The sequence below is a fragment of the Sycon ciliatum genome, chromosome 11 (assembly GCF_964019385.1).
Source record: "Sycon ciliatum chromosome 11, ocSycCili1.1, whole genome shotgun sequence".
Lineage (NCBI taxonomy): Eukaryota > Metazoa > Porifera > Calcarea > Leucosolenida > Sycettidae > Sycon > Sycon ciliatum.
Genome location: NC_088653.1, coordinates 17,931,537 through 17,959,376, shown reverse-complemented (window position 1 = coordinate 17,959,376; position 27,840 = coordinate 17,931,537). Strand labels below are relative to the sequence as shown.

The 27,840-nt window shown below is 47.5% G+C and overlaps 1 protein-coding gene across 2 annotated transcripts; it reads left to right on the top strand.

The window, feature by feature from the left end:
• The first annotated feature begins 155 nt into the window (after window positions 1-155).
• LOC135827761 (uncharacterized) lies at window positions 156-26,837 on the top strand. 2 transcript variants are annotated; one of them, XM_065340210.1, is made up of 7 exons: window positions 168-435; window positions 1,650-1,862; window positions 2,204-2,344; window positions 17,657-17,788; window positions 23,151-23,273; window positions 23,747-24,366; window positions 25,480-26,837. In XM_065340210.1, exons 1-7 carry the CDS (start codon window positions 303-305, stop codon window positions 25,912-25,914), a joined length of 1,797 nt encoding a protein of 598 aa, XP_065196282.1. In that variant the 5' UTR covers window positions 168-302; the 3' UTR covers window positions 25,915-26,837. The 2 variants fall into 2 exon arrangements, with proteins under 2 accessions (XP_065196283.1, XP_065196282.1); XM_065340211.1 differs by lacking the exon at window positions 17,657-17,788 and having other exon boundaries at window positions 156-435.
• The last annotated feature ends 1,003 nt before the right edge of the window (window positions 26,838-27,840 follow it).

The window sequence follows — 27,840 nt, the reverse complement described above, 5'->3', positions numbered from 1 at the left end:
TGATATCCCTAAGGACGGTGTTCAGGATTGTTTCGAGGTAGCGCTGTGTCTCTATGCACGTTCAGCAGCACTAGTGCCCACAAGGTCACCATACATTTTGCTATACTTGGGGTTATGTGCCGCAGCGATGTCTGCATGCTGACTTGAACAGTCGCCGCTGCAGCATCACGAATGATAAGGAACTGTTGACGAATATTTTCCTCCAGTCGCCTTTCAAGCCTCTGTAACAAACTTGGATTTTATCCCTGTGATCTGATTGCAATTGTGTGTGAAATCGAGCGATCATTAAGGACAATTCCACAATGGTTAGACTCGGGAATATCCCGATTACACTGTGCCTTCTGGGTATCCTGCAATGGCATGAATTCATTGTGAACGGTGCAGCTGCTCAGGACGTTGCTCCCACCACTGCAGTCAATGGCAGTGAGAATCAAGGTATGTCTTATAATACCATGTATTGTCTCGTCGTGATGAGTGACAGTAGAATAGATGTTGTTCAAGTTTTAGGAATACGGCACATAGATCTAAGTCTCACCGTTTGTTGATTATAGAAATGCTCATCACGAATGCACCATAGCACTATGATCAAATCGTGCTTACGTCACGCTGTTCCCTGTAGACCATTAGCACGTCGTAGGTCCGCGGCGCCGTCCTGGAGAAAACGGAAAAAAGAGTGAATCAGTACAGCACAGGAGGAGTTGTGTTTGCTTTCCGGTAGACCCTCTACCAACAAGATTTTCTCAAGATGTTGGTGTTGAAGAAGAGCCCGAGGTTTGTACTCCTGCAGTGTGTGCTCCATCTTAGTGATCGGGGTGAACAACTATTCGAGGATTTGATGGATTTTAAACCTTGCATTTAGGAAAAAATAACTACAGTAGTCTGGCAGAAACTGTTTTCATTCTTTGTGAAGGCGACTATCGTTCATAATAATAATAATATTCGCGGGATCCGCGATAGCATCACTTGAATGTTCAGAAACACACAAGATATAGCCTTCGCTTCCGCAGGCCACCACTATGCCTTTACACCTTAGTGGCGAATGCAGACCTCCACAAGTGAGTCAGGGGAGAGCAGGTGAGTCTCTCAACCAATCCTGCGTGTAACGGCCCATAACCCTAAACTGCATCCGTGTTATCCTCACTCCGAGCTGTGAGTACCCAGTTGACCGTGGGTGTCGGCGCAGTTCAACACGCGTAAAAAGTCTTTTTACACGCTCCCTGCTGCCAGCGCGTGTCTCGAACTCGGGACCTCATGATTCGCAGGCAGGCCTGCAAACCAATCGGCCATATGCGTTGGTTCATGCCTTCAGGAAATACAACTGTCTCCCTACGCAAACAGATTGAAAATCGTGGACACAACCCGATCCGGCCTGCACTTGTAAATTGGCGATAGGAAATAATCTTATGATCCACGTACACCAAGCAAAACAGCACCAGTACCTAGATTCGAGAACGCCTGTTCTCCATCTAGGTGAGACGAATGAAACATGAGCAAATTTATCCAATACATTGAATCATGATTGAGTTTGACAAATGAAACGCTCCACCACACAAGATAACATTGACCCCACTGTGATTGCGGGCGTCAAACAAATCACCTCTAATGCAATATTGCTTTCCTCTCTGGTCTTGTGTCTAATGTGTCTTCAGTTGATCCCACCTCGCCCCCACCATATAACTGCCTAGAGCAATGGCTGATATTGGCAGGTGCTAGTCCAACGGAGGCACAGGCCTATTCCACCGCTTCCCTTGTCACCAGGTTCCAGTTGGACGAGTTGAAAATATCAACACTCGGAGATATTGTGCTGGAGTTGCTGCTCGGTTTCAACTTGAGGCTGGTGAATAGTTTGAAAACCTGCGTGGGTATGTATTTCTTGGTTCTGTGTGATTCCCTATAAAATGCTTTGAATTCCTCAATGGGCACCAGACAGGCGTATTTATCACACTTCTTAGTCTAGTCACAATGGGTTTTACTGCGAATCATGGTGTACAAATTGACAAAATTTCCTGGCCCCAAAGGGCATGGAACTGTGGCGAATGGTGCTTGGTATTGATTTATTTGGTGCTGTGCTGCATGACTGCCTATCATCCTGTTACCTTGGCGCAAACTAACTTCATAACTCTTGCAAATTTATTCTCAAATAATTATTAGTCCACTTGTTTATATTTGCTCCATGTGCGTTTTCTCCTACTCTTACCCTCAGCTCGCAACGCAACGTGCCCTGCAGACTTAGCACCAGACGCATTACCTTGTGGGGTAAGCGGTACGTGTCTTCACAACTCTACACAGAGAAGACCCACATGCTACTGTGAAGCTGGCCTTACCGGACAGCAGTGCCAAACAGGTGAGTGAAAGAAATGAATGTAAACTTTCTTTAAAAAGTAAAAAAGGAGCAAGGAACTAGACGTAATACTATAATGTGCACTAACACCACCAGTTACTAAACAATCAGCTCATGCTAAAACATTGCACGACACTGACCGACGGTACTGACGCTCTACAACTAACTGGCTAACAGCTTTAGCACTCTTTTTTCGTTTGTTGTAGAACGTCAGAACCGTCGGTCAGTGTCGTGCAATGTTATCGCATGAGCTGATTGTTTAGTAACTGGTGATGTTAGTGGACATTATAGTGTTACTTGTAGTTCCTAAGTCCTTGCACTTGAAAACACCGCCATTCCGGCAACAGGCTCTCAGCTGCACCAAATAAATAACCAAGTTTGCCAATATTTCGCCCATTGGGCATCATCAGTCCTTTAAGTCCTTTTCACTTTATAAAAATAATCCTTGGCTCTCCATCCGAGTTCATTTAAATTTTCTTACGGATAAGAAGAAAGGACAAAAATAATGTTACAAGTTATGACTATAAACTGTCTACCCGCGCAACCAGATTTTATACAGTTAGCGAGTGCGATAAAATGGCATAAAACTGACAAAGAGCACTGAGACATTCAACGACCTGAAACCTAGCTCCTACACTTCTCCGAGGTGCAAACCAACAACCACCTTCCAGCTTGGAAGGCTCAGGTCGGGAAAGGTCAAGAGGGGAAGGAAGCCGCGACGAAAAAGAGCACGAGGTACGTCCCAGAGCAAAAAGGAATGCCCAAAAGTCACTGGATGATGACGAACCTAGTAATAGCCGTTTCACACTCGCGTCTTTCTGTGACGTCGTTTTCAGCCAAAACGTCGACTTGCTGCACAAGTCGATTCACACACATACATCGAACACATCGTTTTGCCAACAATCAGGAACATTTTTAGCAGTCCATGGCCAAAAAAATAACGGCATGCGAGTAGATTCAAAATAATAAAATCTTGGGCAGTTCTGTAGTTTCCACACCATGTAACAGCCAGCCTCGAGGAAGACCAAACAGTTCTCAGTTTTAGTTTTGTGGTCATCATTATTTCCCTTTTGTAGGTGAAGAATATTACGCCCTGCGATGGAAGCACGCGTGCTTCGGCTCTTCCTTTTGCTTTTGTGGCGCGGCCTTGGGCAATTGCTTACCGATCGAGCGATTGCATATGAACAGCTTGACCATGTCCCTATTGACATGCTAATATGTCCTCTGTCTGGAATTCGGTCATCTAGAAAGAAGCGCAGGCACCAAATCCGCAACAGGCAAGCCTCGGCCTCATTATCAAACGTTTTCGTCATGGTGAAGGTGAAGGTACGAACAAAGGCACCTGTATGAAAAGAAAAGAACGGAACCTCAATGTCAAATTCGAAGAGAACGGAACGGAAGACGAAAATTCTTTTGACAGATGCAGCTAGCAGGCTGCATGCTCACTTTAAATTTCCCCGCCAAGATCTATGCGCATGCGGATAGGCCAGACAAGAGTTCAAGACGACAAAAAAGACGAAGACGTGGCCGAAGACTCTGCCCATAGGGCCGCGTCTGCGTTTTGAAGCTCACGTTTTGGGGATTCCCCGGGATCGCCTAGGCAACGAAGACGAAGACGCGAATAAAGACGTGAGTGTGAAACGCCTATAAGGCTATAGGATATACCAGACCCACTACAACCCGATGACGCAAAGCAACAGACCACCCAACTTGGGAGGCTCAATTTTAGATTCACTCATTACTTTTTTCTGATGATCGCTTAGCGTGTGAGACTCCCTGCACGTTCCAGTGTCCCAGCGAGCATGTAATTCAAGGAAACCGTTCCGTAACCTACGGAGGATGCACATGCCTGCTACCTGGCCCACGAACACTAAAGTTGACGATATGTGGACAGTCAGGCACTCTAAAATCATGGCCGTCCTCGACAAACATGCTCCTCTCCAGCGTTCCACTGCCCAGCGGAAGCAGTTCCCACCCTGGTCGGATCGGCACCTCTTCCAGCTGATCATCCGGGCCAATGCAAAAATCGGCTCCACAGGAGGTGGCGGAGAGACAAGGCAAATGCTGCACTCCACACTGGCTTCAAGCAAACCCGTGTGGAAGCTAGAAATGCATACCGCCAGAGGCGCAACACCTACTTCCAGGCGCAATGTGCAGCCAACGCTGGAAACACCAAGAAGATTTGGCGCACCATAAACACCGTTACTTTTAGAGACCGTCTCCATGTAGAACCAACTTTTACCGCCGAAGATGTCGCCTCAGCTTTCCACCGCGTGGTTACTGACAACTGTCGACCGCAAACACTGTCTGTTCCCCTTGGGCCTCAACCGCGCACTTCACTTCCCCAATTCTCCTATGTCAGAATCAATGCTGTTGAACGGCTATTCCGGCAAGTTAATCCCACTAAGGCAACAGGGAGCAATGGCGTGCCAGGGACAATCCTCAAGTTCTGCTCTGACTTCTTGGCACCGTCTGTCACCATCTTATTCAATGTTTCGCTCTCGCGCGGCCATGTCCCCTTGGGGTTCAAGTTAGCTAACGTCGTTTCGCTGTACAAAGCTCGTGATCCATCCGTGCCAACCAACTTTCGCCCTGTGTCCCTTTTACCCATACTCTCCAAGTTGGTAAAAAAGGTTTGTTCAGAAGGAGATTATCGCCTTCCTCGACCTCACAGCGTCGTTACCGACTGCCCAGTTTGCTTTCAGGCGTGGGCACTCCACCGAAGACGCACTAGTCCTAATGTCCGATCGTATTTTAACAGCCAAAGATCAGGGACTATTCACAGGTGTTTGTCTGTTAGACATGTCCAAAGCGTTCGATAACGTCCAAAAATACAACACTCTTGCTGATCTCCATTCCGTTGGTGTGTCTGGTATTGCCCTGCGCTGGCTTGCCAGCTACCTCTCGGTTCGTACCCAAAGCGTCTGTGTGGGTGAACAGACTAGCTCTACATCAGCGTGCACAAGTGGTGTCCCCCAGGGTTCGGTCCTGGGTCCCATTCTATTCAGCTAGCCTTTATACCCGGGAGGTCCCCACCGTAGTTGGCCAATCCGAATCGAGTCAATTCGCGGACGATATTGCGCTCGTGTGCAGCCGGAGGTCAGCACGGTACGTATCAAATGACTTATCTGCCTCGGTTTCAACCCTTACTGACTGGATGAAAGATCGAGGCCTGATCCTAAATGCTGGAAAGAGCCAGGTCGTGCCGATTCCTGCCGGTCGTCAGATCACTGCAGACTTACAGGCCGTCTGCAATGGCACTCCATTGCCTAGTGCGCTCACTGGTCGCTATCTTGGCGTAACTATTGACTCCTGCATTTCCTGGAACGCTCACATTGCCAAATGCTCCGCACGCGTTTCCCAGAAGATCGGGGCGCTCTGGAGAATGCGTCGCTGCCTGAACCACCAGTCCCGCATGACGCACTTCATGTCGCTGGTCGCAGATCATGTCTGACCTGATGTCTGCCTCCAACGCGTATTCGAGCTCCCTGCCACAAAAGTACCTTGATCGTCTTCAAGTCCTCCAGAATAATGGGGTTCGGGCGGTATTCGGCCAACCTCCCCCCCCCCCTTGTGCTCCGCCCGCGCTCTGCTGGAGTGCGTGGAAGTGTTCCGTTGGGCAGAAGTTTTCACCCAGAAGCTCGTATACCTTGTGTGGCGCTGTCGATAAGCCCTGGCAAATCCAGAACTGCAAGCCCTGCTCACTCCCGCTGCACCTGGCCATACTCGCCCCAATCGGCCATGGGTCTGTCTGTGCCAGTTTCCCGTTCTGCAGCAGGTCAGGGGCGTTTTTATTTATTTCACCGTCCAATGGCAGAAGCCAATGCAAAGGAGGGGGCGTTAGCCAGCCATGGCAAGAGAAGAAAGTTTTGCTTGCAGGGGTGCAGTGCTATGGAATTCACTTAACGTCCGTGTCATTCATCACGCCCTGCAGTTCCGGACGAAGATCATCCCCTAAATTTTTATCCTTATTCTCCCCATGGCCGTAGCCATCATCACATTCGCTTTCATGTTATTGGGTTCTTGCCCGTTTGAAGTTGCGAATTCAAATAAATACAAATAAATGAACAAGTGTTTCGTAGCTTATTCAACGGATCACGTAATACAAGAACATCATATTCTGTAAATTGGATATTCCCAAGTTGTACATTGTGCTGTTGAGATACCGAATTCAAATAAATCAATACAATTAATAAAATAATGACACTGATCCACAAAGTTTTTCTAGAGGAATTATGCATTTTCAAGCTGTTCCGTATACTACCTTTTCTGAGGGTCATGAATCATACACATCAAGTCAAAAGCCGCGGAAACGAGAGAAAAGGAGAAAATGTTCCTTGGGACTGGCCATAAAAAAGAGTTCCAGATGAAGGGGGTCTTCCAGCACATGGATCTTCGTGTTTTGTTTACCAGATACAAGACGCGTTCTGAGATATGACATATCAGCAAACGATTCCGCCGCGGATCATCCCATATACAAGTAAAAGCCAGCTGCGGAGGTGCACGCTAGTCTTCAGTTATTCTTGCTCATACGTACTTACATACTTACTTGGGCCAACGCATATGGCCGATTGTTTTGCAGGACTGCCCGCGAATCATGAGTTCCCGAGTTCGAGACCAGCGCTGGTAGCAGGGAGCGTGAAAAAAACTTTTTACGCGTGGTGGACTACGCGGACGCCCACGGTCAACTGGTTACTCACAGCTCGGAGTGAGGATAACAAGGATGCAGTTTACAGGGTTGTGGGCCGTTACACGCCCGATTGATTGAGAGACTCACCTCCTCTCCCTTGACTCACTTGTGAGGTCTGCATTCGCCACAAAGGTGAAAAAGTATAAAGAATCACTATACTTTGATGGCCTGCGGAAGCGAAGGCTATAGTTAGTGAGTTTCTGAACATTCAAGTAATGCTAACTCAGATCTCTCCAATATTATAACTTTACTATACATGGTTGATAAAATAATAATTATGGTGGTAAAGACACACCTTGCAATATGGCGGTAAATACACGCCTGCCCACACACGCTCTCTAGGCTGCAAAGTTCTGGCACAGAGCTCTGCTTCTCACCACCACCACCATCAGTTCGCGCTTGGCGCCTAGTCGATGCATGGTTGGCGGTATCCGACATAGCAGGCTGGTACATCAAGTAGCGCATGGCACATAGAAGACGACACAGCAACGATATAGCTCTATTGCGACGTAGACCTACGTTTCGTCCCTGCTGGACTCATCAGGCAATCTTCTTCTTGGAATCAGGATGTCTTCATACGAAGCTTGACTCGGGAGAATCAAGTTGAAGACACCACTGCAGCTGTACTTATGGTTGATAAAATAATATGGTGGTAAAGACACACCTGGCAATACGGCGGTAAATACACGCCTGCCCACACACACTATCTAGGCTGCAAAGTTCTGGCACAGAGCTCTCCTTCTCACCACCACCACCATCAGTTCGCGCCTGGCGCCTAGTCGATGCATGGTTGGTGGTATCCAACATAGCAGGCTGGAGAAGACATAGCAGCCTAGAGAGCGTGTGTGGGCAGGCGTGTATTTACCGCCATATTGCCAGGTGTGTATTTACCACCATATTATTTTATCAACCATAAGTACAGCTGCAGTGGTGTGTTCAACTTCATTATTATACATACTAACTTAACTTATGAAGTTGGTTGTTCCAACTAGGAACACATGCTTCTTGCCGAACTTGACACTTGACTGGCTCACGACTGCCATCCTTAGCGCACAAGGAGCACGTCGCACCTTTCACTCAGCAAACCTGCAAGAAAGCACCACTCCCTGCTCAATACACAGCGTTTCGGGGAGTTCACCCCTCATCAGTTGAGCTTGAGTAGGATGAAGAAGATTGTGCCTGAAAAGCACCTTTTATATGCTGCTCTCCAGGCCAAACCATCGCCAAGGATACAAACTTACAGAGACTTTTAACGTTGGAACAATCAACTGTATTATTAAGAGAGCATGTCTGAGAAAACCAGAAAAGCTGGGCTGGGCTATCTCTCCGATGTCGCTCAAATTTCGCAAGTAAATCTCCTTTGTGGTCTACAACCACCATGCAAAAGGACTCGTTCCATAACTGACGGACACCGTTGCTTGGCTTGGAACTGGGGAACACCTCGAAATGGGCCCTAAATACGAGAGAATATTGGGTCCAAAAACGAGGGCTGGTACAGCGTACACGATTGAGCTGAGAACAAACCACCACCTTGCCGACATTACGTCACCTGAGTAGTCTTCACATCACCGCCACATAGAGCCATGGCTACATCCAGGAAAGCAATGGCCATCATCTCCAAATATCGCTAATTGCATCGCTAAAATAGCCAAATTTCAAGGGCCATAGTGGGAACCATTTATGAAGTCTATTTTTCTGAACCATGCACTGCAGGACAGTGGACTATCTCCACTACCACCCAGGACAGGACTCGTAAAAAGTGTTCCACGTTCTCTGGGAATAAACAAATTTGAATATTTTCACTTCACCACATTGCAACACTACCAATTTCCTACCCCACGACGGAAAGCGCCTCCTCAAGCTCCAACACCAGGTACCGCTCTAGACGCCAGCACGCCAAACACTGCAGCGTGGTCACCTCTACTGAGTCTGACAAGAAATTTGAACTGACAACCCTTGTCACTCCAAACAATAACCATTTCCTTCCCTGAACCACTCGAATTTCACTAGCAGCAGAGCTTTGCAGAAGTTCCAAAAATATTGAACAAATCTAGATTTGTGCGATCGAAGCACGATTATATTTGCGTCCTGAAACCCGCGATATTCATGTTAAAACAAAATGGCGTCACGATTTATTGAAAGTGGTATAGTTGGTGGTACGAGTGTTCAAACCCATTTGAACTTCATACTGTTCGTCTTCTTTTTGACATGCTCTCTTTCCATCGTCCTTAGCTTTTGTTTGTTGTTTTGGCTTTCTCCTATACCTCTGGGGGATGCCAAGTGATGGTTTTGAGAGGCTGGTGATGGCTGTGAGCGAGAGTTTGCCGATCGGCGTCGTCCTCGCTATAGCGATGAAAATACTAGTTACTGCGCACCTGGCAGATATCACAACACGTCGGAGCGTCCAGGAGCAAAGGAATCTTGGGTTTTCACTGGAATCTAGTTCCTCCAGCATCGTGTAGCCCACCGTCGGTGAATGGCGGTCCAGAAAGGTCGAACCTGGTCTTCTGCAGCATCTCGCAGTCCTGCGAGGCACACTGAATACGCCTGTCATGTATTCTACAAATAAAAATCACGAAGTAGTGGACTTTACAGTGATGAGTCTATCCTGTATGCTGCAAAAGACGCAGGAAATGTGACTGGTGTCTGTACGCTCAGTGACTGGACGCCAACACCCCAGTCTTCTCCTGCAGGATCTGTTTGACATTGACATTATGCAGTAGGTCGGCATTGACCTGGTTTGGCAGCTATCGTAATAGTATCTGCCTGGTTGGATGTAGCAGGTTGGTGTTTGCTCGTCGTCCAGTCGGGAATTTTCTTGTAACTCACGGTAGAGTACGCGCAGGGTTTGTGATCATCCCTGTTCACTTCAATATTATCAAACACAACGTTCCCTTTGTCACTCATCTTATCCTGAGTACTGAATTTGCTGACAATATTGCACCACACTTGTCACAACCTACCGCCACTGCTGGCGGTGGCGGCTGGTTCGTCAATGGCGGTGACCAGGCTGACTGACTAGCTTCGAGACAGCGGCCTCGTTGTCAACCCAGCGGCAGCCTAAAGGTTGATTTTATCGATCCAGCCTCAGCGCCATGTTGACGATGCCCTAGTGACTGTGTGTCATGGATTGCCTTGCCATCAGCGGTCATTGCCGTCCACCTTGATGCAGCCCTCAACAACTGGCTCAGCCCATGGGAGTCTCAAGTGGACAAAGTTGTTGCCAAAGTAGCTCAGAAGATTGGTGCATCGTGGTGTAGGTGAGCACATAACTAGGACTTCCCAGCGCCTATTTGTCCAGGCTGCGCCACTATGTGACATGCTGTACTGCACATTCTTTTCAGCACTGCAAGGCCGGCAGCTGGACCGACTGCAGGGGCCGCGCACATGCAGGCCGCCTGTTGCCAGTGCAGCATTCTGGAACGTTCCTTCCTTCTTAGATCCGTGGAATAATAACTTTCTTTGCTTCAAAGCAAGTTGCTTACCTTTCTGTTGTGCTCCCAGTGTCCTTACAACAATAACCTACAGCAATGTTTCATTTTCCTTTCCATTCCCCCAACCAATGAATACTACGATGTCGATTCTATTTCTTCATACTTTGGTGTGTGCCCGCGCACGCACGTGTGTGTGTGTATACCTCACTCGCCACTCGAAGTTCTGTTCCCCATCACTGGAACACTGCCTGTTCTTTCAGGACCTGCCATCATCTGCGGATGGGCATTCAATGATTGTATTGTGTGTGTGTTTCATTCAGAATCAGATCCGCTATCGTTGCTATAAGAGAAAATCTGTGGGTTCACATCCAGTGCATTTTTAGATTTGCGTGCTTTTCTCGCCACGGGCGCATACATGGGACATTGTGTGTGTGTGCGTCTGTGTGTATGGGGATATTGTCTGTATCGGCTTTTGGTACTAATGTTCAGGTCTGTGCTTGCATGTGTGAACATGAAATTGTTCGGTTCTGTGCATGCTATTGCTATGTTGTATATTATTGTATGTATGTGTGCATTTCCACGAACAGTGTAGACGAGCGTGGAGAGTGCATTCATCCCTCATCAACCACTTCCCCTTGGGCTTACGAGAGTTTTTTCTGCGTACCTCTCATTTTTGTTTGTTTCTCTCTGATACTGTATTGATGCCGGTACCTGTACCTCGATGTGTTCCTCTATCTGCAGTCGCCTTTAACCTTCGGTCAAGTTAACGTTTATTGTGCTCTATTAGCACAGTCAATGATGCCTAATCAATCTGCCCAATGTGTGTTGTGTTCCACCTAATTATAACGTCCCATCGCATCAACCCTACTACACGCACATGTCGTCACTCTAGCACGACTTGTGTTATTATTGTTTATTTTTATTCGCACGATAAATTTTATCGTGCGAATAAAAATAAACAATAATAACACAAGTCGTGCTAGAGTGACGACATGTGCGTGTAGTAGGGTTGATGCGATGGGACGTTATAATTAGGTGGAACACAACACACATTGGGCAGATTGATTAGGCATCATTGACTGTGCTCAGTCTAAACAGTGAACATAATAATTATCTCCAGTGACAGACTGTAGCGGCTAGCCTCCAATAGGTAGCTGGCACTAGTCGCTACTGCTTGTTTGACAGGTGCCGCCAGAACCCCTGTTGTGTCATGCTATAGATGCACATGCCCTGTTCTGGGGCATACTGAGGTACTTTGATTTTGTTGACTGCATGTAGACAGCATCCAATAGTAGTACTCGTAGACCTTGGCTCTTTGTAGGTCAACCACCATCGCATGGATCGATCGGTGACTATGCACTTGGAGGTTGGAATAGCCCGCGCTGAACAGATCTTGCCATGGCCCAGGGAGTGAACTCGCTTACTCGACTATCCCGGTTTTAGTTAACCAGCATGAGTGGTGCAATTTGTCCATACCATGTTGCGAGCTCACAGTTGTTTGGGCAGGTTTTGAGCTGCACCACGAAACAAAGCGAAATAACGGCGTGACTGTAGAGCAGGGAAGCGGCGAGACGGCACTTCCAGGACGAGACAGGCAGTAGAGATGTGTTCACAGCACGAGCAACCGCTCAAACCCTGCCGGTACTCCACAGTTACAAGAAAATGTCGGACTGGACGACGCGCCAATGCAAACCTGCTACATCCACCCAGGCAGATAGCTGCCAAACCAGGCCAATGTCGACCCACTGCATACCGGTATGTCAATGTCAAACAGATCCTGCAGGAGAAGACTGGGATGATATTGGCGTCCAGTGTACGGACACCAGTCACATTTCCTGCGTCTTTTGCAGCATACAGGATAGACTCATCACTGTAAAGTCCACTACTTCGTGATTTTTATTTGTAGAATACATGACAGGCGTATTCAGTGTGCCTCGCAGGACTGCGAGATGCTGCAGAAGACCAGTTTCGACCTTTCTGGACCGCCATTCACCGACGGTGGGCTACACGATGCTGGAGGAACTAGATTCCAGTGAAAACCCAAGATTCCTTTGCTCCTGGACGCTCCGACGTGTTGTGATATCTGCCAGGTGCGCAGTAACTAGTATTTTCATCGCTATAGCGAGGACGACGCCGATCGGCAAACTCTCGCTCACAGCCATCACCAGCCTCTCAAATCCATCACTTGGCATCCCCCAGAGGTATAGGAGAAAGCCAAAACAGCTCTCAACAAACAAAAGCTAAGGACGATGGAAAGAGAGCATGTCAAAAAGAAGACGAACAGTATGAAGTTCAAATGGGTTTGAACACTCGTTCCACCAACTATACCACTTTCAATAAATCGTGACGCCATTTTGTTTTAACACGCATACGGTCCACTGGCCGTGCTCCGACCACCGCGTGACATAGCAAATCAACGGATTTGATCGACTTGATCGACAATCAAGATCAGAATCAAAATCTGGATGCCGAAGGCGAAGGCTGATCAGCAACACGATTTTTGCGTACATTTACCCGAGTTGCCGGAGTTCGCAGCACGCAGCGAGGTGTGTGTTTTCCTCACGGTCGGTGAGGAGCGAGCGTAAGTCTGCTTGTTGTAATTTTCTTGTCGAGCAACTATTTGTCTCCAAAAGGTCGACCCTCTAATCAGTGACAATGCAGGGCTGGTTGACCACGCAGCGTTTGGCCTCAGTGCGACTTCATCGACCTGAGAAGGAGGATATTTTGAAATTCAGCTCGTAATGAAAATTCGATTTCTAGGACTCGGATGACTATGCTCAAAACACCAATAATGTGTTGAGCCCATCACGTCATCTGGTTGCAGGAATATAGATCTGGTGGGAATGGAGACATTATGTCGATAGAACTCAACAGTGTTCTCTTTGTCGAGCTGTGTCGCTCCGACAACAGATGTCATCCATGCGCGCTACACAAAATTACTGTTGGCATCCTCAAAAAATGCACGAAACACACGATCAACTTACAAGACACACGAAATAGCCGTGGATGCATTTCTGTACCCAGAAGTTCGATCTCTCCGGAGTGCACCTGAAAAGCACGTGCTCAAACCCGTGGTGACTACGTGGCCGAAAATTGCGAAATGTCGAATGAGTTGCCTGGAAAACAAGTTGCAGCTAGATCCCATATATGGCCCATATCGTGAAGTCCAGGGCATCGTGCCTCTTCATGGTTCACTCAAGCAGCATGCCATCATACATCATAGCATCGTAAAAATCATGTTGCTGATCAATCTGATCGTCTAGATTTGATTCTGATCTTGATTGTCGATCAAATCCGTCGATCTGCTAGATCACGCGGTGGTCGGCGCACGGCCAGTTTCAGGACGCAAATATATCGTGCTTCGATCGCACAAATCTAGATTTGTTCAATATTTTTGGAACTTCTGCAAAGCTTTGCTGCTAGTGAAATTCGAGTGGTTCAGGGAAGGAAATGGTTGTTGTTTGGAGTGACAAGGGTTGTCAGTTCAAATTTCTGGTCAGACTCGGTAGAGGTGACTACGCTGCAGTGTTTGGCGTGCTGGCGTCTGGAGCGGTACCTGGTGTTGGAGCTTGAGGAGGCGCTTTCCGTCGTGAGGTAGGAAATTGGCAGTGTTGGAATGTGGTGAAGTGAAAATATTCAAATTTGTTTATTCCCAGAGAACGTGGAACACTTTTTACGAGACATGTCCCGGGTGGTAGTGGAGATAGTCCACTGTCCTGCAGTGCATGGTTCAGAAAAATAGACGTCATAAATGGTTCCCGCTATGGTCCTTGAAATTTACCTATTTTAGCGATGCAATTTAGTGATATTTGGAGATGATGGCCATTAATTTCCTGGATGTAGCCATGGCTCTATGTGGTGGTGATGTGAAAACTACTTGTTGTGCCCTGCTCAAGGCAGACCAATTCTTCGAAAGATGAGATTGAATCATCAGTGAAACGCAATGGCATTTAAAGGTAAGCTGGCTGGAAAGGCGGCTTGAAAGGTGATAAGTGAATGTGTTATGCGCAACGCGCCAGAGGTCCAGCAGTGCAGGGCCTAGGATGCGAACAGTAGCACTAGCAGCCTGAGTGCCAAGGCCCAAGCAGGTAAAGGTGCTATAATATCACCACGTGCCCCCTTGGCTTAAGTGCGACTTTGGAGCACTAACACAAAGAAAATCCTGAAACTGAAATTCGAAAATCACAGCGTAGCGCACAACCAACAAGGAAAAAGCAGGAGAAGCATTCCCAGTCAATCTATGCACGTGGCCCGAGGAACCGTCTGTTCCGCCAGAAGCTGGACCCCCTTACCGACTGCACTGTGTAGCTCCGTCCTCTTCTTGTGCATTTTGTGACCGTTCCTTCCATACCCCAGCGTTTTGAAGACGGGTTCTGGATCCATACCTTATCGACTACGTGCAGAGGTGGCAGAGGTTTGCCAAGCCGGGATGAGACCTGCTGGGGAGCGCTGCGGCTGTGGGTAGCGTACTGCTGCAGATTTACAGGGAGTGTGGGAACCTTGGTCCTCGTTGGCCTTCCAAACAGCAGCTGGGCCGGGCTTGCTCCTCCTGCACCCGGCGTGTTACGCCACTCCAGCAACCCTTCTCTGAAGGCACTGCTGCCGTAGGCGTCTCCTTTGCCGATTTTCATTAACAAGTGCTTCATGGCCTTGAACGCCGCCTCAGCCGCGCCATTTGACTGAGGATTGCACGGGCTGCTGGGGTCGTGGCAAATGTTCCACTCTGAGCAGAACGAAACGAACGCTGAAGATCTGAATTGCGGCCCACCATCCGTCGTCAGGCGGGTAGGAACGCCAACATCCGACATCCACTGAACGAGATGTTTGGTGACATCAGACGTGGTAGCCGACCTCCCACAACGCCCAACAAATGGCCAACCGGAAAACTTGTGGGTGAGAACCAGGTACTCAAAGCCGCCTAAGGAGAAGAGGTCCGCCGCTGCATCTTCGAACGGTCTGGACGGACGACTGCCAGAGAGGAGCGGCTCAGAAGGTTGGGAGGGGAGCAGCGTGACGCAGGATCTGCATGTCTGGACGACGTTCTTAACGTCATTGGAGATCTGGGGCCAGTACACTGCTTGCCTGGCCCTGCAGAGTGTGCGGGTCTGTCCCTGATGAGAAGCGTGAAGTTGCTCCAGTGTGGTCTGGCGTAACCTTCTGGGAACGACAATACGGTGGCCCAACAGCACTATACCGTCCTCGATCGACAGATCATGCCGAACCTGCCAGTACGGGTGCAGATCGAGGTCCAGAACAGCCTTGTACACCGAAAAGCCGCTATTTACGGCGTTCAGTAGCTTGAGGTATTCCAGGTCCGTCGAGCCCTCCGCCCGCACCTTCGTAATGCCAAGGTCGGGGAGGACTGTATGGCCTGTTCCCTCGTCCTCTTGCAACAGCTGACGGAGAACACAGGAGCAGTGCTCGATTTCTTCCTAACCAGCTTCATCGTCAGGGTCTGGTGCACTTACTGGGTGTCTCGACAGGCAATCTGCGACCTTGTGATCGGCACCCGGTCTCCACTGAGCCACGAACCGAAAAGGCGTCAGCTTCTCCCGCAGTCGCCCGATTCGTGGAGACGTCAACTCATCCAGCGTCTTAGCATTCAGGATAGGAATGAGCGGCTTGTGATCGACTATCAGCTCGAAATCAGCACCGGCCAGGAACAGTCTAGCCTTGTGGACTGCCCAGACTACCGCCAGCAGTTCAATCTCCGTTGCAGAGTACCTGGCCTCGGTCTCAGTGACGTGCCGTGAAGCACATTGCACTAGACGCCACCGCCCGTCCACTTGCTGCTGCCACAGTGCCATGCGGAGACCGTTTGGCTGCGAGGCGGCTGTCTCGAGACGAAGCGGCTGTGCTGGGTCGAAGGTAGCCAACACTCGAGGGCTTACCAGCTCCTCTAGTATAGCTGTAAATGCCTGCTGCTGCGGATCCTCCCAGACGAACTCATTCTTTGGAGAGAGCAGATAGCGGGTCGGGGATAGAAGCTCCGCTAGGCGCGGAGTGAACGCGTCAAACTGCTGCACGAGTCTACAGAAGAATCGGATATCAGTGCGGTTGGTGGGGATTGGAAAGTTGTGTAGATCCTCCACTAAGCTACGATCAGGACAGTAGCCGTCCGGCGTCACCACGAATCCGCAGTACGATGCTCTGGGTGCCGCAAAGACGAATTTGCGGCGGTTCAGTGTGATTTGGTTCGCCCAGCAAAGCTTGAGAACATTGCGAACCCTCTGGGTGTGCGCCTCAAGCTCAGTGTCGTACACGATGACATCCTCTACCACTTTCTGAAGATTCGAAAACCCGGCGAACACTTCGTCTCCTCTCCGGTTGTGTTCGTCACCTGCCGACACCAAGCCCATGACGTTCCGCTTGAAACGGTAGGCACCCCATGGCGTCATGAACGTTGTGAGCCTGGTGCTGTCGTCGTCGAGGGGTACCTGCCAGTAGCCATGGCCAGAATCTAGGATGGTGAAGTACTGCATCCCCATTGGGTCGAAGCGACGACCTCCCGAGGTATTCGGGTTGGGTATGCCGGCCTGTTGACCCATTTATTTAGTCCCGTCAGGTCCATCGTGATGCGCGGCTCACTGGAATTCTTCTTAGGGACCACCACCAGTGGGTGGCACCAAGTGTATTCTTCGCCGACAGGCACCTTCTCAATGACGCCCTTGCCCACCATGTCGGACAGCTGGCTCTGCACAGCGTCACTAGCAGCCTAAGTGCCAAGACCCATGCAGGCCGAGAAAGGTGCTATAATATCACCACACTACTCAGGTGAGGTAGTGTTGGCATGGTGGTGGTTTCTTCTCAGCTCAATCGTGTACGCTGTACCAGCGCTCGTTTTTGGACCCAATATTCTCTCGCATTTAGGGCCCATTTCGAGGTGGTCCCCAGCTCCAAGGTGTCCGTCAGTTATTGAACGAGTCCTTTTGCATGGTTGTTGTAGGCCCCAAAGGAGACCTACTTGCAAAATTTGAGCGAAATGAAGATAGATGGCCCAGCCCAGTTTTTCTGGTTTTCTCAGACATGCTCTCTTAAACATACCTATTATAACACCTATTGAATGTTTGAAGGCCCCCACTTAACAAAGACCAGGCACTCGGTAACGAACATGCGCAGTACAAATCCATTCCCCCATTTCTTGAATCAAGATTATCCAGTAATCCAATTTGGTTTGAATTCGTATTCCAGATATCGATGAGTGCTCGGATGCATCACTCAACAATTGTGCAGATCCTGCTATTGCCATGTGTTTCAACTCACATGGATCATTTGCTTGTGAATGCACCAGCGGATTCTACGGTGATGGCCGTCTATGTGAAGGTAAATAGGAACCGTGAATCCAACTTCCTTCAATGTATAGTACCCACTTTGTTCCATACTGCGACGTAAAGCATGAGCAAGTATGAAGCCAAAGCATTATAAGTAGCATTATAGTGTGCGATTTGCAACGAGCATTATGCTAGCATTATAACACTACATTTCCGCAAAAGTGGCATTATACTCAAATGGCCTTTACCTCTTGGAAAACCAGGCTTAGGGTGAAAATCACTCTTTTGAGAAAAAATGATGTTTTGTAAAAAAAAGTTGTGTCGCGTGGACGCTCGAGTGCAGTGAAGCCACGAGGTGCAGAAATAAATAAATAAATAAATAAAGTGGAACCAAAGAGAATCTCGCTTGTTTGAAGAAGCAGCAGTCATGGCAGGAAGTGTTTCAGCAGTCAGGGAGGTCAAAGGGCTTCCGGTAGAATATTCCCTGCTACTCCTCTAGTCGCAACGAAGAGTTTTTGAGCTGATCGGCCGGATTCCATCTCCTACACTCAGGGATGGCGAAATTTCTGCGCTAGCTGCTGCTTGCGGAAATGGTGAAGAAATCGAGTCCAGTTAGAGTCGTGATGGCGATAGCGAGGAGAACCTGGACGACATCGATCCAGCCAATCGAAGTACGGAGATACTAGCTGTTTCTGGGCCTCATACAAAGGGAACACGCGCAGCAGAGCTCATACGTTTGCAGCAAGTTCACCAGGAAAAAGGCTTGAAACGCAGTGTGAAAAACTGTTTTGAATTGAAGTCCTTGGCGATAAAGTGCTACTGAATGCCAGGCGAATGAGCGAGCAGATCGAGAGGCCTCCTCCACTCGAGACTTTCCTCGCTGGACAGTTAGCTGAAAGGGATTGTATGGAGCAATAGCAGCATAAAATTATGATCATGATTTTCTAGAATTTTCCATGCCGTCTACGCAGAACTACGAAGCGTGCACAATACTGCCCAAACCAAGCCATTTTTCCATACTTACTACTGGTGAATTGCTGGCATTACAGAGGAACAGCAGCATTACAAGTAGCATTATGATACAGTTTTTCTGGCATTGCTATTAGCATTATCCCGCAAAATAACGAGAGAGCTTGGAAGCTCAGGGCCCTACGCTATGCTTTTATGCTTTTTTGCCTAGCTCATCGTACATGTTTTAAGAACTGATGGAAATGTCTTTTTCCGTTGATTGGCCACATCACTGTATTGCAAAAACGTTTCCACATTTCACGTCAAATTTGAAATCGATCGGTATTTTTGCTCTCACATGCATCCATTGCTCAATCATGCATCATTTGCCTATACGACAAACTTTGGCCTCCGATTTACTTTGGCCGGTTGATACCAAGCGGCGAAATCAGCGAAATTAAATCGCCAGCGAAAATTAGTTGATTTTAATACAGTAATCGGATTTTCTGGCCTTTTTGTAGTAATACATGTACATTGACCTGTTGAGCCAATGACGACGCCGAATGCATGGTTGCCTGTGGAGCACATTACATAACTTTACAGTCTCCTAAAATACGTATCCTGTCCGACGGCAAAAGAGGCTGCAGGTTTAGTTTTTCTGCGCGTCGACGGGATGTCTGCGACGCGAAAGTTCAGCTCGCGTTATTTGGCTCGCACGTCGAAAAATCAACGCGAGTGACCTGCTGCTCACGTCGAAATTTGGACATTACATAACTTTACAGTCTCCTAAAATACGTATCCTGTCCGACAGCAAAAGAGGCTGCAGATTTAGTTTTTCTGCGCGTCGACGGGATGTCTGTCCTGACGTTTACTGGGACCGGCGCTGACTCTGCCGATCACGGGCGTTCTGGACTCGACGGGATGTCTGTCCTGACGTTTCCTGGGACCGGCTTAGACTCTGCCGATCACGGGCGTTCTGGACTCAACGGAATGTCTGTCCTGATGTTGCCTGGGACCGGCGGACTCTGCCGATCACGGGCGTTTAGGAGTCGACGGGATCTCTCTTCCGACGTTTCCTGTGACCGGCGCTGAATCGCTCGTTCACGCTTATTTTGGAGACGACGGGATCTCTCTTCCAAAGTATGTTTATGATGACGCATCCTATCACCTATTCGGCGTCTATTCTAATTTAATTTCCTCCTCGTCTCCCTATTTCTTTCCAAATCTCCCTCTACATCAGGGAGTCGTATACATAATACGACGAATATTGGTACGGTACGGGACAGATACAGGAGCCCGCAAATATTGTGGACAGCTGTTATGTACAATCCTGTAGAGCCTTTGTAGTCACAGATACGGGACAGATACGGGACAGATACGGGATAGCTCCAGCCGTGACACAAACAAACAAACAAACAAACAAACACCAAATTAAAGCTGTGTGGACCCTGGCTAGCGCCAGACGTTACTGAAGTAACGTCTTCTGCATAGCTACGGGAACTAGCATTATCCGCCCAGACCTGTGCGTGGTCTTCATGATGATCTGAGGCGCAATCAGCGAAAACGACCCTTAGAGGTTTCGTAATTCTTTCGAGAAAAAGGTCGATTTGTGACGTTCAACGATTTTTTGAACAGCGCGACGAGTTCTTCTTGAGCTCCTTGCTTGAAGTAATCTATTTTCGAAGTTGAAGTGGTGTCGAGTTGCGACTCGAGTGTTCCTTGATCTTGTTGCGATGGCTGCGGACGCCAGAGCTGTTTGCCGAGCACACGCGGCTGTCATTGTGTACAGCTAGCTCGAGCCTGGTGGGGAGCGGATGCTGAAGTAGCCGCTGAAGAGTGAAGATGAGAAGTTCTTTGGTTTCGACAAATATGTCGACAGCGAGGCGGAATCGCAGCCGTCATGCCCTGCTCAAGGTGGCCAATGAGGAGTCAGAGTCGGAAGATGAGGAGTCGTCACCTGAAATAAATAATTCTGAGTCTGGGGCTAGTGACAGCAGCGACGCCGTGTCTTCAGTTGCTGAGGAAGAAATGGAAGAAGAGATTGCGGAACGACTCCACGCAAGATGCAGCTGCGCATATGTCGGTCATGTCTCCGCTCTATTTAGTTATTCTTTGTCATTCTAGCTGCCTACTGCACTGTTTCAAAGGTATTCAAGAGCCCACCCACCTTAGAATGCTGAATATTTATTGTACACATGAATCGTATACATAAATTACACCAATTTGGAGTACATCTTGTATATTGGTGTACACACATTTTGAATCGGAATAATTGAACTTTTTCTCGGCTGAGGTCCTTCAGGAGATGTGTTTCAAAAGAATTCTAACCAAAAAGAGATTTTGAATATTTTGACCCTAACGGCTGTTTTCGCTGGTTGAGGCCCATCTGATGAACGAAATCACGCTGTTGGCGAGGCCAGGAGCCTCCTTGTGCAGCTGCTGGATTCTATGATAACATGACGATTATGATGAGCAGTATAACGTGTTATACCTCATTCCATATTCACCCAGATACAATTGGCCATCTACAGAAGTGGTGAATATTGCTGAATATTCACCGCTTATATTCACCACTTTTCGATATTTACTGTACAGAGAGCAGTACCCGGTGCTGCGCTTCATTCCTCTTCAGTTGGCGCACCGGAGCTGTCGAGTGCCCTAGAAAATGTTTACGCTAACTTCCGTAAACAGGACTTTTCTGAGTACAAACGAAATTCCTTGCTTGCCATTGCCGCTGGATCCGCATGTGACCAGGTGCTGACAAGTCATCAACCAACAGTGAGCATCTTCACAGACACGGAGCGTTCCAGCGTGCAAACAAGGTTTTGGACGCTCCACATGTCAATGGCCCGATGATTGCGGATCAAGCCGCAAGCCAGGAAATTCGTTTGTATTCAGAATAGCCCTGTTCACGGACGTTAGCGTAGAAGTTTCCTAGGGCACACAACAGCTCCGAAGCGCTGCCTGAAAAGAAAAGAAGCGAGGGTAGAATCGCTTGGCTCGCTGTTTATATACCGACTGCCGAATTCGCGCGATGATCCGGATTGGTCAAATCTTCGCATCGAAACGGACGATGATTGGCTCCCGTCAAGCACGAGTGTGTTCTCCATGGTGATTGGCGCGAGCGTGTTCTCCAAGGTCGTCACCTCCCATGCCACATGCACCAGTACGTGTACACGATCGATTGAACAAGATTCTGAACATGCCGCTCTCCGATTCATGCAAGAACACGCCAGTCGGTTTTCGATACTGAAGTAACAACGACTTGCGTTAGGCTGCAACCACACTAGGTACAAAACTGCGTAAACGCAACTTTTCTGCTTGTGTCGTCAAGGAAACGCGTACGAAACGCAAAACGTACTGCGTTTCGTTTCAGCAAACCGGGTACCCCTGTAGAAAGCAACTTTTCGCCTTTTCCTTGCGTTTCGCTCGGTTCTTCATACGGGTAGATGTTTCTTGTTGAGGCTTGCACTGTGTCGGTAGTAGACGGCTTCCTTGTCAGTGCAGTTTGTAGTATTTGAGATTTCATCTGCCAGGGCTTTGCTTTCAGTATAAGTTCCGGACAGTCCCGTTGCCTGCTGTTGTTAGTTCGAGATGCCGCGCAACTACATTGTATTTCGCTGATAATCTCAAATTGAGAAGCTCATGCAGCTTGGGGCAGCGTACCATGAAGACGAAGCAGGGCCAGATGACATCCTGGAGCGGACAATCCGAGAGAAGGAGATGACCGAGGCCTTGAACGTGTATGTCAAGGCGCTCGCGACTCTTTTTCAAACTACTACTACATGTAGTACAATACATTTTCACAGCGCTATTTTTTCTGGGACCCAGAAATGTAGACAAAACGCAAGGATTCCTTGCGCATGAAATGGCAGTGTGGATGCGACTTTGCGTTATCTAAAAGCTGAACGCAAACGCGTACTTGATTTTGTACATAGTGTGGTTGCAGCCTTAGTTCTGCGTACACGTACATGTATGACAAACGTGACTCGTTTGTTGGGCTTTAGGGACGATAGGGTGAATATGGAGAGGTATAGGTCTAACATTACCTTCAGCCTGGTGAATATGGGCAAATATTCACCAGTTATACAAACCTCAGCTTCGCCTCGGTTTGTATACTAGTGAATATTTGCCCATATTCACTTCGGCTTCAGGTAATACTATATATACCTAGTAAGCAATAAACATCGTCATTGCGTTGATATACACTTATACAGAAATGTACGATCACTCTTGTTTGCCAATATGCGCATTTCTATCACTCATTTCTGTCATGTACTACGTCACTCAGATTCTAGAAAAGCACTGTGACCTCTAGTACTGGGCAACAAACGGAGATGAGCACCAGCAACTGAGACAAGTATAAGTGTTTTATCACAATAGCGCAAACCGTATGGACTTTCAGGCTTATTGTGTCCTCGGATTAATCCTATTTGCTCCACGTTTGTTGAATGTTCTGTCCACAGATGTCAACGAGTGCATTGACACACCATCACCCTGTCACGAGCATGCCAACTGCAGTAACACAATTGGATCGTTTACATGTGTTTGCAAGAGTGGTTTCCATGGAAATGGTCTCCATTGTGAAGGTATAGTGCACAATAGACCGTTTGGGCCACGAATTTGATCTTGCACACTGAATTGAACTATGGCCGCTTAGCTGCTCATGAGAAAATGATCGTGGGTATTGGCAGCTAACAATGCACCAGGCTCTTTTCGATGAGCATTAACCATAATAATAATGCAGAATTCTCCCATACGTTTTACCGTTCTCCCTCACATCGTGCACCCCTATCCAAAATAATGGAGTATATTACAACTGAGAAGTAGTAAGTATCTATTGAATGGCTTGCGTGATACTAAGTCAGATCGGATAGGAACACCATCGCTGTCAAGAATCTTGACGAAAAAAGGCTCAGTAGGCGAAGGTTGGTGAGAAGATCAATGAAGACGACCCACCACCTGTACTAATTACGAATAGAGCCATAATTATGTATATCTACTACTCCACATACTGTTTAGAGTCTGAATTGGATTTTTGTATTTTGCTATACTCCCACAGCTGATATTTGCACATCCTCCCTGGATTCCAATCTTTGCCACCAGGCGAAACACCTCCAACATCAAAACAAGCAACTGGAGAAGAAATTGGATCAGCGCGATCGCGAAATTTCCAGACTAGTGTTTGAAGTCCACTCAATGGCCACTGCTTTCAGGAGGTACCACAAGGACACTTCCAACACCATGGAGGCAATGCAAAGCACACTCGATGCAGAAACTGATCGCCTGCGAGATGATCTCCTTCAAACAAAATCGGATCTCCTTCAAACAAAATCGGATCTCCTTCAAACACAGGAAATGGTGAAATATAACAAGGTTAGGTTGATTGATGCTAAAGCAATGATGGATGATGGTCTCGCCGCTATTGTACTTGAAACCAAAGCAACGTTGAATGACACCAAGTCAATGGTAGATACATCACTTGTCACCATAGCAAATGACACCAGGTTAATGTTGGATGGCACCAAGTCCGATCTTCTCTCCACTATCTCCACTATGGCCACCAAATCCCAACTGCACACTACCAAGAAACACCTCAACATGGAGGTGGATGCGATGAGGAGCGATCTCAATCAAATTGATCAACATCTGACTAATGTGGAACGGAAGCAAAACACCACTGTAAGTAGGTCTGGCACTCTTATACTGAGAAGAAACAAAACAGTAAAATGACATTGCTGGTTTGTACGATAGCATACTGGATGAGGTTTAATTTCGCACCCAGTTGAGCGGAAAAGAACACAATTCCAAATATGAGCAAAGTGTTCGTGAGGCATGTTGTCCTCAGCCGACATGTGGTCTAGGTATCATAGAGACGTCAAGTGGACCATGGAAAGAGACCCTGAAAACTTGAAAAGATGATGTTGTAGTCAATACGTTTCCAGGTGGAGCATTTGTTTTCTGTAGAACAGGAAACAGAGTGATGCCCTGCTTTCAGAGGCTAATGAATCGTAGTTCCCGAACACAGGATCAGAGTCGTTTGTACACTGTCCATCTGTATTCGTGGATCAGAGTCGTTTGTACACTGTCCATCTGTATTCGTAGATCAGGGTCGTTTGTACACTGTCCACCTGTTTTCGTGGATCAGGGTCGTTTCCACTACACTCTACAGCTGCCCAAACTCACCTGATTATTTCGTAATTGTACGCATACTATACACAAAGCCATCAATGCCACATAAAAGAGAAAAGAAGAATATTTTACAATTCCAAGCCTAAATTCTGAGGGGTCCCATAGCGCAAGAGTCAGGGGCAGCCGTGAAGTTGCCAAGTCTTTAGACTTCAGGCTATGCAGCAGCAGTTCCGGCGTGAATGATAGAATACGGCTGGGGGGGGGGGACTGAATACGAACCTGGGCTTTGTCTTAAACAAAAGAGAGGCCTGTTGTTAGTGTACGACGTTCTTACCCTGTACCTCTCCGTGTATAACTCATACGCAGGCAATTGTAAAGCAAACAGTTCGAACTCACGATCTGCTGATGATGAGTACTCCGTTGAATTTTGTATGCTACACTTTGGTGCTCATGGATTAGTGTTTTTACAATAAAATGAGAGGACTCAACGGGTACGTAGTGTGTACCTAGATACCATTATAAATATTCGCATTAAAATCTTTTAAGGCTGTGCACATTGTGGCCATATTGCGGAATAGTCACGGGTGCGTGTATGAGCATTTACAATAGAATGCATTTCTAATGGCAATGGATATGTGTTTATTTCTACTGTCGTGTGTACAGTGCGGCATTGTTGCATGGAAAACATTCCGGCAAGTAACAGGAACCAGTGCTGTTTACCCAATGAATGTAATTTACAACAAGACCAGAGCAGACACTGTGCTACGTATCATGTACACTGCAACGTTTGGATCATATCATTACACATGGACTACATTCACTATCTCTATTCTCATCAACAACACAGACTGTCAAGATCCTGGTCCTATTAGAAGTGGTGTGTCAGGTTATCATTCGGGAAGTGGCAGTGTTTACACCATACTTCCAGGAGCAATCAGTGGTGTGTGTAATATCAATACAGCAGGTTCATTGCGCATCACCACTAAACTAGCAGACCACAGTGGCCGTTACAAGTATGAAGGTTACTATAGATCCGGTTCGTCACGCATCACGTCCAGCCTTCACGTTGAAGAAATGTGTCCCAACAGTAATAACTAAAACACCTTTTCGCAGCCAGATTCATGCATATAAGATTAATTGATATCATAACTAAGGTACTTGTTATGCTGGGCTTCCCACATTCATAGTACATGTATATAGCAGTACTCTCAGGGCAGGGTCATTACCAATTTTCGCCAGATGATCGATTCACTTCGTGAAACTCAGAGTTTCGAAACCGCAACTGCTCGTTCTTCTGCCTGTGTAAAATTATTCGATATTAATGTCGTCCTGTCGCCCTGAATGTACCTCTTCTTAAATGGTGTTTGGATAATGGTTTATCAGACTATGTCCATGCTCTGTCTGCACATTGTCTTCATCCTTTCGCTTTTGCTATTGCTCGTACATTTTTTATTTCCGACGTTCGACATTTGTGCCACTAGACGGATAGAGTAGTTACGTTACCACGCTTCGATTTAGGCTTCAACTTAGATGTGTTATATTTCGTTGGCTGAGCGTAGCAAATGAAACGAAAATGTATTTTTTTTTGCCAGCATTTGCACCATAGTTACGGCACCAGGATTGCTATAGCTGGATTTTTTGTCAGTGTTCTCAAACTTTTCTCTTCCTCGTGGTCTTTCTCTTTTCGTTGTAGTTTCCCGCCCTCCCCTTTATTCTCACTTCTGGATAGGTCTTGCAGGCTACTTTTTTTCATTTATCCGATGGGGATTTTCTCACCGTTTTTTTCCTCAGGGATGTGCCTCCGCCGGAGTCCTGGTTTTTTTTCCGCCAGCTTCGGGCTGGTTAATTATCTGGCGGCCCCATTCACCACAGTGGTTCACTTTTTGCATCATGTTGGTCTGGTACATACGTGTACATGTATATGTGTGAGGTGGCATGCCCTTCTTCTTGCTCATGTATGCACTACGCTAAGCTCTTCCATATTCCACCGTGAGTGAACAAAGACCACCCTTCTACTGTGATCTGTATCTTCTGTTGTGTGTGGGTGTGTCTGCGGTGTACGCAGAGGCCAGCTAGCTGGCAAAAATGTATCTTTATTCGTCTCCCCTCCGTCTCCTTAGTAGAGCTACATCGCTTACTGTGCCATTATGTCTTAGTGTCTTTCACAATACATGTATCACACATTCACACTCTGTCTAAACTTAACGAACTATTGTACTTTACAATAATATCCAGTCCAGCACCTCCCCCCCCCCCCTCCTCCCCCGCACGACATACACAAACACATAAGCATGTTCACATGCCTAAATGCACACTTTGTATTGTATTTTATTATTTTACTTGGGGATTCCCAACAGACCCTTAAGGTCTTCTTACGGGGTGCCCAAGATGAATGAAATTTAATTGTTAAGTTCCTCGCGAAATGAATTGGGGATTAGATTTGTGCGAAGGAATTCGGGAAGCGCATCAAAGCGGTCAGCACCAAGGAATGAAATAGATCTGTATCCAGCTTGAGCTTGCACAATGGGTAAGGAAAGGGAATAATTGACTTGGCCGCGGGTTACTCTAGCTGTGTGAGCGCAGTCACGACGAAGGGAGAACATGTCAGAGAGGCGAAAAAGATATGGTGAATGCAACGGAACACGAAGAATATGGACTTAGTATGATATCTTTTGTCTAAGCTAATTCACTTTCACGCAAGCATGCACTGTTCTGTGTGTCACGTACATTGCAGTAATCCCAGCATTACTCATCATGTACTTCATTCAATATCTGAATTCTCTTCAACACCACAGTCCGTCATGGTCCTGGTCCTATTAGAAGTGGTGTGTCGAGCTATGAGTGGGCAGGTGGGGTTAATCAAACCAGACGTCCGGGGGCAATCAGTGCAGCCGGTCACCTGCGTATCACCACTTTACTAACACGTCACAGTGGCAGGAGAGTGTATGATGAGTACTAGTCTTGAGAGTACTAGTCTTGAGAGCTTGCAAAGCATCACATCAGGTCTTCACGTTGAAGAATTGT

Bases quoted from the DNA above. Each gene is read 5' to 3' on its own strand.
- LOC135827761 (XM_065340210.1), top strand. From the start codon at position 303: ATGGTTAGACTCGGGAATATCCCGATTACACTGTGCCTTCTGGGTATC. The intron at 436-1,649 runs GTATGTCTTATA...ATGTGTCTTCAG, and splicing joins CAATGGCAGTGAGAATCAAG to TTGATCCCACCTCGCCCCCA. The intron at 24,367-25,479 runs GTAAGTAGGTCT...TCGTGTGTACAG, and splicing joins AACGGAAGCAAAACACCACT to TGCGGCATTGTTGCATGGAA.